This window comes from Oncorhynchus masou, chromosome 29 (assembly GCF_036934945.1).
Source record: "Oncorhynchus masou masou isolate Uvic2021 chromosome 29, UVic_Omas_1.1, whole genome shotgun sequence".
Lineage (NCBI taxonomy): Eukaryota > Metazoa > Chordata > Actinopteri > Salmoniformes > Salmonidae > Oncorhynchus > Oncorhynchus masou.
In genome coordinates, this window is record NC_088240.1 from 2,591,396 (window position 1) to 2,606,457 (window position 15,062).

Sequence of the window (15,062 nt, forward strand, 5' to 3'; positions counted from 1 at the left end):
GTTCCAGCAGAGTCCTGTCAGGGGTGGATGTGTCATTCCAGAAGATATTTCCCCCTCTGTCGAGCCAAGGACCAGAACAAAAACAACAGACATGACTCATTTTGTTTTCGCAATGGAGTATTTTTTTTCTGGACTTATGATGTTGATTTAACTCTGTTTTGACAGTTTCTTTTATCTATTCTGTTCAATTGATCTTACATACAATACAGTAATACAAATAGGCATCTGTTTCTGCATTTGAATATGCAAATTGTTTTTACTGTATGTTTGCATTTTTACAGTATGTTTGCTGTTTGACATCTATTGAGTCATATTGAAATATAAAACTTACATTTGTGCATTTGTGTTCCTTTCTTGTTTTCAGTACACACCAACGAAATACAGTAAAACAACAAAATCTTCATCTTTACACTGAAATAGTAGTGTTTTGAACATGTCACATTAGCGTGATCTCGTTTGTCACCAAGTTAGATTCACTCGATGTTTAGGTGTGTCTCATTAGTAAGCAGTTTCATTTTGAGCTGAGAGTGAATGATTTAGATTGCTGTGTTTAATTTTGCAAGATATCTGTGGGGTTTGTGGGAAGTAACTGTTTTGGGATTTGAATGTATAGTTCAGAGAACCTGAAATGTAGTTTCAGCCAACATGTGTTAATTAACATTTGTGAAAAACCGGAATCAGGCAGAAATTATTTTCATCTCTTTTTTTTTAAAGACTTTATTGCTTTTCAACAACGGTGATAAACAAGAGTGTAACAACATCAACACACAGTAATCACATCAGAAACAAAAGAAGATAATAGATGCAATCACTCAACCTACAAAATAGAGAACAGCGCTAGACTATGAAGATGGATTAGATGGTTATATTGAATACATTATGATGGATATATAGATTACATTATGAATTAGGATACAGGAGTTACAGTATGTGAGAAAGATTAGCTGTTCACAATAATAACATCACCAAAAGTAGAAAGCCGAGGACGGCGCTACCAATGTATTTCGTCACACTTGTTTGAGCAGAAACCCATTGAAGGTGGTGTGGTTTACAGAGTCCCACACGTGAGTGTTAGCCATTAGGCGTATGAAGACCTGGTCTCCCACCTCCAGCTGTAGAGTGACTGCATTAGCCCCGTTGTCAGCTCCATCACCGCTAGACTGGTGATCAGAGGAACTGGCCATGCGCTGTCCATTCTTGAACAAGGAGATGTATTTAGTCTGACTTCCTCCGGCATGGTAGAAGAAACTGAAGTAGTAGACCCCTGCAATAGGGGCAGCAAATACCCCTGTACTTGGATTGTAGGCACTGCCGATGTTCGTGATGACATTTTTGAAGATCAGGGTAGTGTCATGGTCGATTGGTCCGATGTGCCCATTCCCGCCCAGGGCAGCCGAAAAGATCACCTTCCTTCTCTCGTTATTTTTCAGTTCCTCAAGTTGATTCTCGCTAACTTTGAGCTGGGTTTCCATGACTCCCAGTTTTTCCACCGTGATTCGCAGTTTCTCCTCCATGACACCGAAGTCTTTCAGCAGCTTGCACACGTCAGGGTAGCACAAGCCTTGTGATGTCTGGCATTCTTTATCTTCATTTTCAGTCTTTTTGGTCTCTTGTTGAGCCGCAGACAGCCAGCAGCAGCAGCACAGCGAAACCAACAGAAATGCAGCAGTGTTCATTTCTCCCTGTATTTAGGATCCTGTGTTGATTCTGGAGTTCTCTCTTCCTGTTTTTATACAGCTTGGATGTAGATGCTGTTTCAGACACTCCTTGTACATTCCATTTATTTCGCAATTCTTTATTGCTAGTGTTGCGAAATGTGAAAAATAAATATTTGGCCAGTGTGTCTCCAGTACGTGGAGTAGCCAGTCGCTTAAGTAAGAGAACAATAAACCTTATTTAACATTTAACTTGTCTTCTCTTGAGATTAAAGTATCTTGCTGCAAAATATGAATTTCCACCATTATGTTTGTTGTTCAAATTGTGTATTTTATTGAAACAGAAAAGTTCAGTAAGTAGCCTTGAAAATAATTTATATCTAAAATTTCTAACCAAACAAATTGTGTGATGGGCACTTTTTCAAAAGACAAAATTGGTCTTTAAAGGGGAATGTCACACTGGGGGGATCTGGGCTTGTTTTCATCATGTCTGAGGCGTTTCTATGACAGTGAGATGTGTTTCACACATATTTTCCCAGGGGGCCACCTAATCTGGTGGTCCCAGCGCGCACGACCCACGTGGAGTTCCTGGTCTCCGGTAGCCTCTGGAACTGCCGATCTGCGGCCAACAAGGCAGAGTTCATCTCAGCCTATGCCTCCCTCCAGTCCCTCGACTTCCTGGCACTGACGGAAACATGGATCACCACAGATAACACTGCTACTCCTACTGCTCTCTCTTCGTCCGCCCACGTGTTCTCGCACACCCCGAGAGCTTCTGGTCAGCGGGGTGGTGGCACCGGGATCCTCATCTCTCCCAAGTGGTCATTCTCTCTCTCTCCCCTTACCCATCTATCTATCGCCTCCTTTGAATTCCATGCTGTCACAGTTACCAGGTTCCCTCGGAGAGTTCATCAATGAGCTTGATGCCTTGATAAGCTCCTTTCCTGAGGACGGCTCACCTCTCACAGTCCTGGGCGACTTTAACCTCCCCACGTCTACCTTTGACTCATTCCTCTCTGCCTCCTTCTTTCCACTCCTCTCCTCTTTTGACCTCACCCTCTCACCTTCCCCCCCTACTCACAAGGCAGGCAATACGCTCGACCTCATCTTTACTAGATGCTGTTCTTCCACTAACCTCATTGCAACTCCCCTCCAAGTCTCCGACCACTACCTTGTATCCTTTTCCCTCTCGCTCTCATCCAACACTTCCCACACTGCCCCTACTCGGATGGTATCGCGCCGTCCCAACCTTCGCTCTCTCTCCCCGCTACTCTCTCCTCTTCCATCCTATCATCTCTTCCCTCTGCTCATACCTTCTCCAACCTTTCTCCTGATTCTGCCTCCTCAACCCTCCTCTCTTCCCTTTCTGCATCCTTTGACTCTCTATGTCCCCTATCCTCCAGGCCGGCTCGGTCCTCCCCTCCCGCTCCGTGGCTCGATGACTCATTGCGAGCTCACAGAACAGAGCTCCGGGCAGCCGAGCGGAAATGGAGGAAAACTCGCCTCCTGCGGACCTGGCATCCTTTCACTCCCTCCTCTCTACATTTTCCTCCTCTGTCTCTGCTGCTAAAGCCACTTTCTACCACTCTAAATTCCAAGCATCTGCCTCTAACCCTAGGAAGCTCTTTGCCACCTTCTCCTCCCTCCTGAATCTACCTCCCCCTCCCCCTCCTCCTCTCTGCAGATGACTTCGTCAACCATTTTGAAAAGAAGGTCGACGACATCCGATCCTCGTTTGCTAAGTCAAACGACACCGCTGGTTCTGCTCACACTGCCCTACCCTGTGCTCTGACCTCTTTCTCCCTCTCTCTCCAGATGAAATCTCGCTTCTTGTGACGGCCGGCCGCCCAACAACCTGCCCGCTTGACCCTATCCCCTCCTCTCTTCTCCAGACCATTTCCGGGGACCTTCTCCCTTACCTCACCTCGCTCATCAACTCATCCCTGACCGCTGGCTACGTCCCTTCCGTCTTCAAGAGAGCGAGAGTTGCACCCCTTCTGAAAAAACCTACACTCGATCCCTCCGATGTCAACAACTACAGACCAGTATCCCTTCTTTCTTTTCTCTCCAAAACTCTTGAACGTGCCGTCCTTGGCCAGCTCTCCCGCTATCTCTCTCAGAATGACCTTCTTGATCCAAATCAGTCAGGTTTCAAGACTAGTCATTCAACTGAGACTGCTCTTCTCTGTATCACGGAGGCGCTCCGCACTGCTAAAGCTAACTCTCTCTCCTCTGCTCTCATCCTTCTAGACCTATCGGCTGCCTTCGATACTGTGAACCATCAGATCCTCCTCTCCACCCTCTCCGAGTTGGGCCTCTCCGGCGCGGCCCACGCTTGATTGCGTCCTACCTGACAGGTCGCTCCTACCAGGTGGCGTGGCGAGAATCTGTCTCCTCGCCACGCGCTCTCACCACTGGTGTCCCCCAGGGCTCTGTTCTAGGCCCTCTCCTATTCTCGCTATACACCAAGTCACTTGGCTCTGTCATAACCTCACATGGTCTCTCCTATCATTGCTATGCAGACGACACACAATTAATCTTCTCCTTTCCCCCTTCTGATGACCAGGTGGCGAATCGCATCTCTGCATGTCTGGCAGACATATCAGTGTGGATGACGGATCACCACCTCAAGCTGAACCTCGGCAAGACGGAGCTGCTCTTCCTCCCGGGGAAGGACTGCCCGTTCCATGATCTCGCCATCACGGTTGACAACTCCATTGTGTCCTCCTCCCAGAGCGCTAAGAACCTTGGCGTGATCCTGGACAACACCCTGTCGTTCTCAACCAACATCATGGCGGTGGCCCGTTCCTGTAGGTTCATGCTCTACAACATCCGCAGAGTACGACCCTGCCTCACACAGGAAGCGGCGCAGGTCCTAATCCAGGCACTTGTCATCTCCCGTCTGGATTACTGCAACTCGCTGTTGGCTGGGCTCCCTGCCTGTGCCATTAAACCCCTACAACTCATCCAGAACGCCGCAGCCCATCTGGTGTTCAACCTTCCCAAGTTCTCTCACGTCACCCCGCTCCTCCGCTCTCTCCACTGGCTTCCAGTTGAAGCTCGCATCCGCTACAAGACCATGGTGCTTGCCTACGGAGCTGTGAGGGGAACGGCACCGCAGTACCTCCAGGCTCTGATCAGGCCCTACACCCAAGCAAGGGCACTGCGTTCATCCACCTCTGGCCTGCTCGCCTCCCTACCATTGAGGAAGTACAGTTCCCGCTCAGCCCAGTCAAAACTGTTCGCTGCTCTGGCCCCCCAATGGTGGAACAAACTCCCTCACGACGCCAGGACAGCGGAGTCAATCACCACCTTCCGGAGACACCTGAAACCCCACCTCTTCAAGGAATACCTAGGATAGGATAAGTAATCCTTCTCACCACCCCCCCTTAATGATTTAGATGCACTATTGTAAAGTGGCTGTTCCACTGGATGTCAGAAGGTGAATTCACCAATTTGTAAGTCGCTCTGGATAAGAGCGTCTGCTAAATGACTTAAATGTAATGTAAATGGGAGTCAGGTCAGGGCTTATAGCGCTGAATGATACACCCTATGACAGCTTCTGGTGTATTGATTGGGGTGTTTACCTATAGTCCTGCTTCGTGGCACATCTCCAAGGCTCTGTTTTATACTGACACTATGAGTTTGTGTGGGTGTAGATGAGGTTGGCGATGTTCCATCACGCGGGCTTTTTTGAAAAGGAGGCGGACACTAACAGCAATCCTTTGAGCAAAGCTGAAAGAACTGACCGGACTTAATGGCTTCAAGTGATTCCTCTCGTCAACATGAATTCAATGATGGAGCATCTATTAGCTCCATGGTGACATTCAAACATGCATGTTTCAACTAGAATATAGCCAGCTAGACAGGCCTCCCCAGCTAGACAGGCCTCCCCAGCCAGACAGGCCTCCCCAGCCAGACAGGCCTCCCCAGACAGACAGGCCTCCCCAGCTAGACAGGCCTCCCCAGCGAGACAGGCCTCCCCAGCCAGACAGGCCTCCCCAGCCAGACAGGCCTCCCCAGCCAGACTGGCCTCCCCAGCCAGACTGGCCTCCCCAGCCAGACAGGCCTCCCCAGCTAGACAGGCCTCCCCAGCTAGACAGGCCTCCCCAGCCAGACAGGCCTCCCCAGCTAGACAGGCCTCCCCAGCCAGACAGGCCTCCCCAGCTAGACAGGCCTCCCCAGCCAGACTGGCCTCCCCAGCCAGACAAGCCTCCCCAGCTAGACAGGCCTCCCCAGCTAGACAGGCCTCCCCAGCCAGACAGGCCTCCCCAGCCAGACTGGCCTCCCCAGCCGGACAAGCCTCCCAAGCCGGACAGGCCTCCCCAGCCGGACAGGCCTCCCCAGCCAGACAGGCCTCCCCAGCCGGACAGGCCTCCCCAGCAGGACAGGCCTCCCCAGCCGGACAGGCCTCCCCAGCCGGACAGGCCTCCCCAGCCAGACAGGCCTCCCCAGCTAGACAGGCCTCCCCAGCTAGACAGGCCTCCCCAGCTAGACAGGCCTCCCCAGCCAGACTGGCCTCCCCAGCCAGACAAGCCTCCCCAGCTAGACAGGCCTCCCCAGCCAGACAGGCCTCCCCAGCCAGACAAGCCTCCCCAGCCAGACAAGCCTCCCCAGCTAGACAGGCCTCCCCAGCCAGACAGGCCTCCCCAGCCAGACAGGCCTCCCCAGCCAGACAAGCCTCCCCAGCCAGACAGGCCTCCCCAGCCAGACAGGCCTCCCCAGCTAGACAGGCCTCCCCAGCTAGACAGGCCTCCCCAGCCAGACAGGCCTCCCCAGCTAGACATACCCTAACCCTTTATTTAACCAGGTAGGCCAGTTGAGAACAAGTTCTCATTTACAACTGAGACCTGGTCAAGATAGAGCAAAGCAGTGCGACACAAACAACACAGAGTTACACAAGGAATAAACAAAGGTACAGTCAATAACACAATAGAAAAGTCTATATACATCATGTGCAAATGTAGTAAGATTAGGGAGGTAAGGCAATGAATAAGCCATAGTGTTGAAGTAATGTGCAGAAGTAATGTGCAAGTAGAGATACTGGGGCGCAAAGGAGAAGAAAAAAAATAACAACATGGGGATGAGGTAGTTGGGTAGGCTATTTACAGATGCACTATGTACGGGGCGGCAGGGTAGCCTTGTGGTTAGAGCGTTGGACTAGTAACCGGTTGCAAGTTCAAACCCCCGAGCTGGCAAGGTACAAATCTGTTGTTCTGCCCCCGAACAGGCAGTTAACCTACTGTTCCTAGGCCGTCTTTGAAAATAAGAATTTGTTCCTAACTGACTTGCCTAGTTAAAAAAAAGAAAAAAAGATTAAAGCTGCTTAAAATTTTTGAGGGAGATATAAGTCTCCAGCTTCAGTGATTTTGCAATTCGTTCCAGTCATTGGCAGCAGAGGACTGGAAGGAAAGTCTGCCAAATGATGAGTTGGCTTTGGGGATGACCAGTGAAATATACCTGCTGGAGTGCGTGCTGCAGGTGGGTGTTGCTATGGTGACCAGTGAAATATACCTGCTGGAGTGCGTGCTGCAGGTGGGTGTTGCTATGGTGACCAGTGAAATATACCTGCTGGATTGCGTGCTGCAGGTGGGTGTTGCTATGGTGACCAGTGAAATATACCTGCTGGAGTGCGTGCTGCAGGTGGGTGTTGCTATGGTGACCAGTGAAATATACCTGCTGGACTGCGTGCTGCAGGTGGGTGCTGCTATGGTGACCAGTGAAATATACCTGCTGGAGTGCGTGCTGCAGGTGGGTGCTGCTATGGTGACCAGTGAAATATACCTGCTGGAGTGCGTGCTACGGGTGGGTTCTGCTATGGTGACCAGTGAGCTGAGATAAGGCAGGGCTTTACCTAGCAAAGACTTATAGATGACCTGGAGCCAGTGGGTTTGGCGACGAACATCTAGCAAGTGCCAGCCAACGTGTACAGGTTGCAGTGGTGGGTGGTATATGGGGCTTTAGTGACAAAACGGATGGCACTGTGATAGACTGCATCCAAATTGCTGAGTAGAGTGTTGGAGGCTATTTTGTAAATGACATCACCAAAGTCAAGGATCAGTAGGATAGTCCGTTTTACGAGGGTATGTTTGGCAGCATGAGTGAAGGAGGCTTTGTTGTGAAATAGGAAGCCGTTTCTAGGTTTAATTTTGGATTGGAGATGCTTGATGTGAGTCTGGAAGGATAGTTTACAGTCTAACCAGACACCTAGGTATTTGTAGTTATCCACATATTCTAAGTCAGAACCATCCAGTGATGCTTGACTGGCAGGCGGGTGCGGGCAGTGATCGGTTGAAGAGCATGCATTTAGTTTTATTTGTATTTAAGAGCAGTTGGAGGCCACGGAAGGAGAGTTGTATGGCATTGAAGCTCGTCTGGAGGTTTGTTAACACAGTGTCCAAAGAAGGGCCAGAAGTATACAGAATGGTGTCGTCTGCGTAGAGGTGGATCAGAGAATCACCAGCAGGAAGAGCGACATCATTGATATATACAGAGAAAAGAGTCAGCCTGAGAATTGAACCCCGTGGCACCCACATAGAGACTGCCAGAGGTCCAGACAACAGGACCTCCGATTTGACACACTGAACTCTATCTGAGAAGTCGTTGGTGAACGAGGCGAGGCAGTCATTTGAGAAACCAAGGCTGTTGAGTCTGCCGATAAGAATACGGTGATTGATCGAGTCGAAAGCCTTAGCATGGTATTTTAACTGACAATCAACTCACCATGTTAAACTCCACCTTGGACATGAGGGCGGCAACACATTGATGCCAACCCAATCTTCTGCAAAGTGGAAAATCAATCATGAGCACAGGTCATGGTCTTCTTCTTTGGTATAATGGCGTTCGCAGGAATTATATGTGCATTCCGCCACCTACTGTACAGGTGGATAATAAAGATCCGAAAAGGGAAAAATGCGGAGAAATATAATAATACATTCCATAAACTATCAATAACGAAATGTTATTGTCATTTGCAACTTGTTGTGTTGTATCTGCCACCATGTCTTCTTCAAAACTGTTGCCACTCCAACACTCTTCACTGCACAGTATTGTATTTTGTCGATGGCGCTTATGATATCGTTTAGGACCTTGAGCGTGGCTGAGGTGCAGAGTTGGAGTTAACGCTAGCTAATGTTAGAAGCTCAGCTACATGCCAGAACCAAGAAGGCAGATAACAAATACGGTGCCTTGCTAAGTAAGTATTTTTTTCCTGCAAGCTAACTAGCGAACGTTGCTGGCTAACATATTATTGTTTTACTGTTAGGGTAAATGATCTTTCTGTTTGCTAGCTTAACTAGCTATGTAGCTAGCTAGGTAGCTAACTACATTATCCATATCTATGACTAAAAAGAGAAGAGGTTTTACAATCTGAGATCTTTTGTATTTCGATTGTAAAACCTTGTTTCTTTTTAGTCGTAGATATGGCTAGCTACTAAACAGAAAGATATAACGTTATAATGTTAGGGTTGCGTAAATTCGAATCTGGTATCAGGATAAATATAACAATGAGTCACCGATTTTATACTATGTATTTTTTATTAGCTAAGTAATAAATGGCAAATGCAACTTTTGTATATACGGGTTCTCTGTAATACCACTCAGGGCAGAACAGAGAACTGACAAGACGTATGTAAAACAGTATTCTTTATACTGTGATAGACAGTTCCAACCTGTCTGTTGGCCTATTATTTTTATTTATTTTTATTTTTATTTATTTTTTACAGAAAAACAGAAAAGAAAAATCAACCAAGAAAAAATACGAATCAAGTGATATATGCTTTTGTCTCCCCCTGTTGACAAAACCAGGATAAGACTTGTTTATTGACATGTAAGATGTAGGACAAAACTTTGGTTGTGGAAAACAGAGTAAAGCAGAGCAAACCATCTGGTCCTCTCAGCTACTCCTATCCTGCACCAGGTGGGCACCATGCCACCCAGGGACTCCAAACCTTCACAACAGGGAGAACAAACATACTGGAAAGAAAACTTATCATAAAACAAAAATGTAAAACAAGGAACTGTGATGGTGTAATATTTATTCTACTACCTCACCCACAGCATCCTCAGTCAGTCTCATCCTCCCCTGAAAGCATGCTTCAGTATCCGCATCTCCAACTGGAGCATCAAGCAAAGGCATCATGCCTGAAGCCTTCACCACATCTGTAACAGACTTCTTAAAACACGGTATGATGCAAGCAGCACAACACATCAATAACAAAAATACAAGAATTAGGGTCAGAAATACAGTAACCACCATTCCAGTGCACTTACCAAACCAGGCTCCCAACCAAGAGAACAGTCCAGACTCCTCCACCCCCGCCATGGTCCTCATCTCAGCAGATAGTGCATCAAGCCCATTAAGGCCCTTAGATATACTACCATCTGGACTGGTGTTATTAGGAATAAACGTGCAACATTGGTCACCGAACATCTTGCAGATGCCCCCCTGACTGGCAAGAAGCATATCCAAAGCAAGTCTATTCTATCTGGCAACCCTAGATGTGGCCTCAAGCTGTTCAGACATACCAGTGAGTGCATCACGGGAGTAATTCACAAAACGCTGTTGATTATAGTAGATATAATTAATCCATGCAGTCTGTCTAGCATCCACTATGGCTGGACCCATAATAGGTAGTAAGTGCCAGGGTCCATCATTCCTACCCAAGGCCTGAAACTCATGAGGAACCCCCACTGGCACCCCCAACAGGTTAGTGTGTATGTCAACTACATCATCTGTCCATGGAGCACTATGTCTCCCATGTCTATGTCTCCCATGGGATGGAATGTTTTCAGGTCCCCTGGATACAGAACCCAACAGCTGCTCAGCAGTAACATCAACAATGGTCAGTGGAATTATCAAACTGGTCAGAGCACACGTACCTTGCCATTCTCCTCTAAGAATGGGTCTCAGCACTCTTTTGGGTCCACAGATCCACCACACATCAGCCAGACCACTAGTTTGGTTTAGGCCTGTAACTGGCCAAGTGGAATTAATGGTTATGTTACTACTGCAAGCAGCTTCAGGCAATCTCCCATAATCAATGCCATTACCTGTACCCGTGATGCAACTGTAATTGCCCCCATATGCCTTAACACCCCAAGGGCCCCGATGAGGAGGTACTGCAGGAAACACAGGGCTCAAAGAGGAACAGAGAGTTGAATTGGGCTGAACCTGGTAAAAAACTCTCAGAATACACAGCCACCCCTCTCCTTCTCCTATAGCAAATGGGTGCGTAGCCAGAACAGGTCTAGCATGACCAATGTTTCATGTAACTCATGCAGTCTTTTCTTTTCAGGGTCTTAGCTGTATACCTCATATAAGACAGCCACAAATTGTCCCTACCATCAAAACCAGTCTCAGTGGCTAATTGATCAATAGCTGAATAGTCTCTAACATTAATTACCTGAATGGGATTTTTAACACAGTGGTGACAGGTTCGGTCCTGGCTCTGGTTCGTCTGGGACCTCTGGTTTTGGCAGCAGCTTAATAGAAAACACACCCATCGTGTCTGTCCCGGTCCTTTGTAGTCCGAGGGTGTAAGTGCCTACATCAGAGAGCTTAATAGTTTTGATGGTTAGTAGGATTTCATCACCTTTACAGAGTTCAACAGTGCTCCCAGGTTTACCCCATATCATGGAAAACCTATCCACCTTTGTGGGATCCCCTATGCTGTAAGGATACCCTCTTCTCCAATCCCAGAACTGTCCCAAGTCGGTTATCATGTAATCCCCATACGGACACCCTCACAATTTAATTTAATGTATAATTTTCATCCACTTGTTCTGTAGACATACAATCAGCACTCCACGGGTCAGAACCTGGAATCCGCTGGTACCTCACCATCTATTGTCATCGATTTCTCCAGAGTCCTGGAAACAAGGCCTCATACACAGGGAATTAGACAACAGCCACATAAAACTAAAACAGTCACACAGGTGAATGTAGCCCATAATACAGTGACCATAATATTTTTTCCATTTTCCGAACATACTATCAAACCAATTAGTCAGAGAAGTATCCACCCCAGAGTTTTCTGCCAAACCGTAGCCAGGGTGGTCAAACCAGCTGAGGCTTTGGGCACTGATTCGTCCGGAGCTGTGTTATTTGGGATGTAAGCACAAACATTCAGTCTGTTCTGCAAAACCTTTAATAGCATCTCTGGAATAATTGTTAAAGCGCTGTTGATTATAATAAATATAATTAATCCAGTCCACGTCCGTGAAATCCCAATGTTATCAATGTATACTTTGTCCTTCCATACTGGGTGAGTGGATTCATATAGCCCTCTCTCTCCAAATGACCTATGACCTGTGTCCACGATCAATATGGGAACCTGCACCGATATATCCCATATTGGCTCAGTGTCCCAGACTGCCATGTAGTTAGAGACTCCATTTTGTTAGGGTTGCGTAAATTTGAATCTGGTATCAGGATAAATATAACAATGAGTCACCGATTTTATACTATGTAATTTTTATTAGCTAAGTAATAAATGGCAAATGCAACTTTCGTATATACGGGCTCACTGTAATACCACGCAGGGCAGAACAGAGAACTGACAAGACGTATGTAAAACAGTATTCTTTACACTGTGATAGACAGTTCCAACCGTCTGTTGGTCTATCACAGTAGAGACTGGGCGTGGTTTAAACTTGCTCAGCCTATTGCAGGCGCTCAGGCGGGTCCCCGCCTCTTGGCGCTTCTGTTGATAGATGTAACTGTTGCTTGTGAAGAACATCCAGGTTCTCATGCTCCATACCGTTATCTCGCACCTGGCTCCTGTTATCTAACAAAAGACCGCTTGTTCTCGCAATACCCCGCTCTGAATGTGCCCCCCTCCCAACTAATTTGAACAGTTCCTGTCTTCTGTAGTTTTCCATCTCAGTTAAACCTCATGATGACTACCCCTCCCTATCACAACTTTGTAAGATACAGCAAGTCACACCATGTGCTCAATATTGTTACATACAAACACAAGGACAAAGCATCTGTTGGGCTGTTATCTACAGTTTTGCAACATGCAGGTCACACCATGTTACTCAGTTCTTGTCACACACAAACAGGCAAGTAGCAAGCAGTTGTTTAATCTCACAATGATGCTCCAGTGCACAAATGCAGACACCTCACACAACCAACATCAGATGATATTTAATCATATATATGCTAATGGCTATAATGTAAAACACAGGATCCAACAATAACCAGCCACACCTATAGCTAGGTTTACCAGCAAGTGCTTAGCACATGAATGGAGTTGGCTAGCTAGTTAGCCCTAGTTAGACTGGACCCTGCTAACTTGTTATGCACCACGCCTCGCATTTGTAACTTGTTAGCAAACATGTGTAGCTAGCTAGCGATGTAAAAAGCATGAGCTGGTGCACACCCATAGAAAATGATTTAGTGTAGAGGTGCTGACTAGCTAGCTTTGTTACATCATTGGTTACATCACTGCCTGTTCACCCCGCTATCATCCAGAAGGCGAGGTCAGTACAGGTACATCAAAGCTGGGACAGAGAGACTGAAAAACAGCTGCTACCTCAAGGCCATCAGACTGTTAAACAGCCATCACTAACATTGAGTGGCTGCTGCCAACATACTGACTCAACTCCAGCCACTTTAATAATGGAGAAATTGATGTGAAAAATGTATCACTAGCCACTGAACAATGCCACTTAATATAATGTTTACATACCCTACATTACTCATATCATATATATATACTGTACTCTATACCATCTGCTGCATCTTGCCTATACCCCTTGGGCCTTCACTCATCCATATATTTATATGTATATATTCTTATTCATTCCTTTACACTTGTGTGTATTAGGTAGTTGTGAAATTGTTAGATTACTTGTAGGATATTACTGCACGGTCGGAACTAGAAGCACAAGCATTTCGCTACACTCGCATTAACATCTGCTAACCATGTGTATGTGACCATTAACATCTGCTAACCATGTGACCATTACCATCTGCTAACCATGTGACCATTACCATCTGCTAACCATGTGACCAATAACATCTGCTAACCATGTGACCAATAACATCTGCTAACCATGTGACCAATAACATCTGCTAACCATGTGACCAGTAACATCTGCTAACCATGTGTATGTGACCAGTAACATCTGCTAACCATGTGACCAATAACATCTGCTAACCATGTGTCTGTGACCAGTAACATCTGCTAACCATGTGACCAATAACATCTGCTAACCATGTGTATGTGACCAGTAACATATGCTAACCATGTGTATGTGACCAGTAACATCTGCTAACCATGTGTATGTGACCAGTAACATCTGCTAACCATGTGCATGTGACCATTAACATCTGCTAACCATGTGCATGTGACCATTAACATCTGCAAACCATGTGCATGTGACCATTAACATCTGCTAACCATGTTCATGTGACAAATAACATCTGCTAACCATGTGCATGTGACCATTAACATCTGCTAACCATGTGCATGTGACCATTAACATCTGCTAACCATGTGCATGTGACCATTAACATCTGCTAACCATGTGACCAATAACATCTGCTAACCATGTGACCAATAACATCTGCTAACCATGTGACCAATAACATCTGCTAACCATGTGACCAGTAACATCTGCTAACCATGTGTATGTGACCAGTAACATCTGCTAACCATGTGACCAATAACATCTGCTAACCATGTGTCTGTGACCAGTAACATCTGCTAACCATGTGACCAATAACATCTGCTAACCATGTGTATGTGACCAGTAACATATGCTAACCATGTGTATGTGACCAGTAACATCTGCTAACCATGTGTATGTGACCAGTAACATCTGCTAACCATGTGCATGTGACCATTAACATCTGCTAACCATGTGCATGTGACCATTAACATCTGCAAACCATGTGCATGTGACCATTAACATCTGCTAACCATGTTCATGTGACAAATAACATCTGCTAACCATGTGCATGTGACCATTAACATCTGCTAACCATGTGCATGTGACCATTAACATCTGCTAACCATGTGCATGTGACCAATACCATTTGATTTGATCTTGTCTTCATCCTTGTTTGTCCTTGTCCTCCTGTCCTCCTGTCCCCACCCCTTTCCCAATCTCTTTCCCCTGTCTCTATCCCTCCTGTCCCTCTCTCTCTGCCCCCCTGTCCCCATCCCTCTCTCTCTATCCCTTTCCCTGTCCCCTCCAGGCCTCCTGGCTTAGAGCACCAGATCCGACACCCCTAGATTGTGGTCAATCTGGTGATATCCCTGTTAGTGGGCCTGGGCCTTCGTCTCAACACAACCAGACAGGGACTACACCGAGGGTGAGAGCTCAACTGGAACATGTTTCGTATTGCGTCAGGCAACAACATTGACGAATACACTGATTCGGTGTGCGAGTTCATTA

The 15,062-nt window shown here is 46.7% G+C and overlaps 2 protein-coding genes across 2 annotated transcripts; one reads left to right on the forward strand and one right to left on the reverse strand.

Moving 5' to 3' along the window:
• Nucleotides 1-688: 688 nt before the first annotated feature.
• Nucleotides 689-1,743, reverse strand: LOC135518898 (caprin-2-like). Its single transcript, XM_064943848.1, has one exon. It carries the CDS (start codon nt 1,674-1,676, stop codon nt 1,008-1,010), a length of 669 nt encoding a protein of 222 aa, XP_064799920.1. The 5' UTR covers nt 1,677-1,743; the 3' UTR covers nt 689-1,007.
• A 3,749-nt stretch (nt 1,744-5,492) lies between these two features.
• On the forward strand, nt 5,493-6,449 carry LOC135521390 (uncharacterized). The gene has a single exon (XM_064947290.1). It carries the CDS (start codon nt 5,493-5,495, stop codon nt 6,447-6,449), a length of 957 nt encoding a protein of 318 aa, XP_064803362.1.
• Nucleotides 6,450-15,062: the final 8,613 nt, after the last annotated feature.

What these genes read in the sequence shown, in the direction of transcription:
- LOC135521390 (XM_064947290.1), top strand. Translation starts at nt 5,493, where the DNA reads ATGTTTCAACTAGAATATAGCCAGCTAGACAGGCCTCCCCAGCTAGAC.
- LOC135518898 (XM_064943848.1), bottom strand. Translation starts at nt 1,676, where the DNA reads ATGAACACTGCTGCATTTCTGTTGGTTTCGCTGTGCTGCTGCTGCTGG.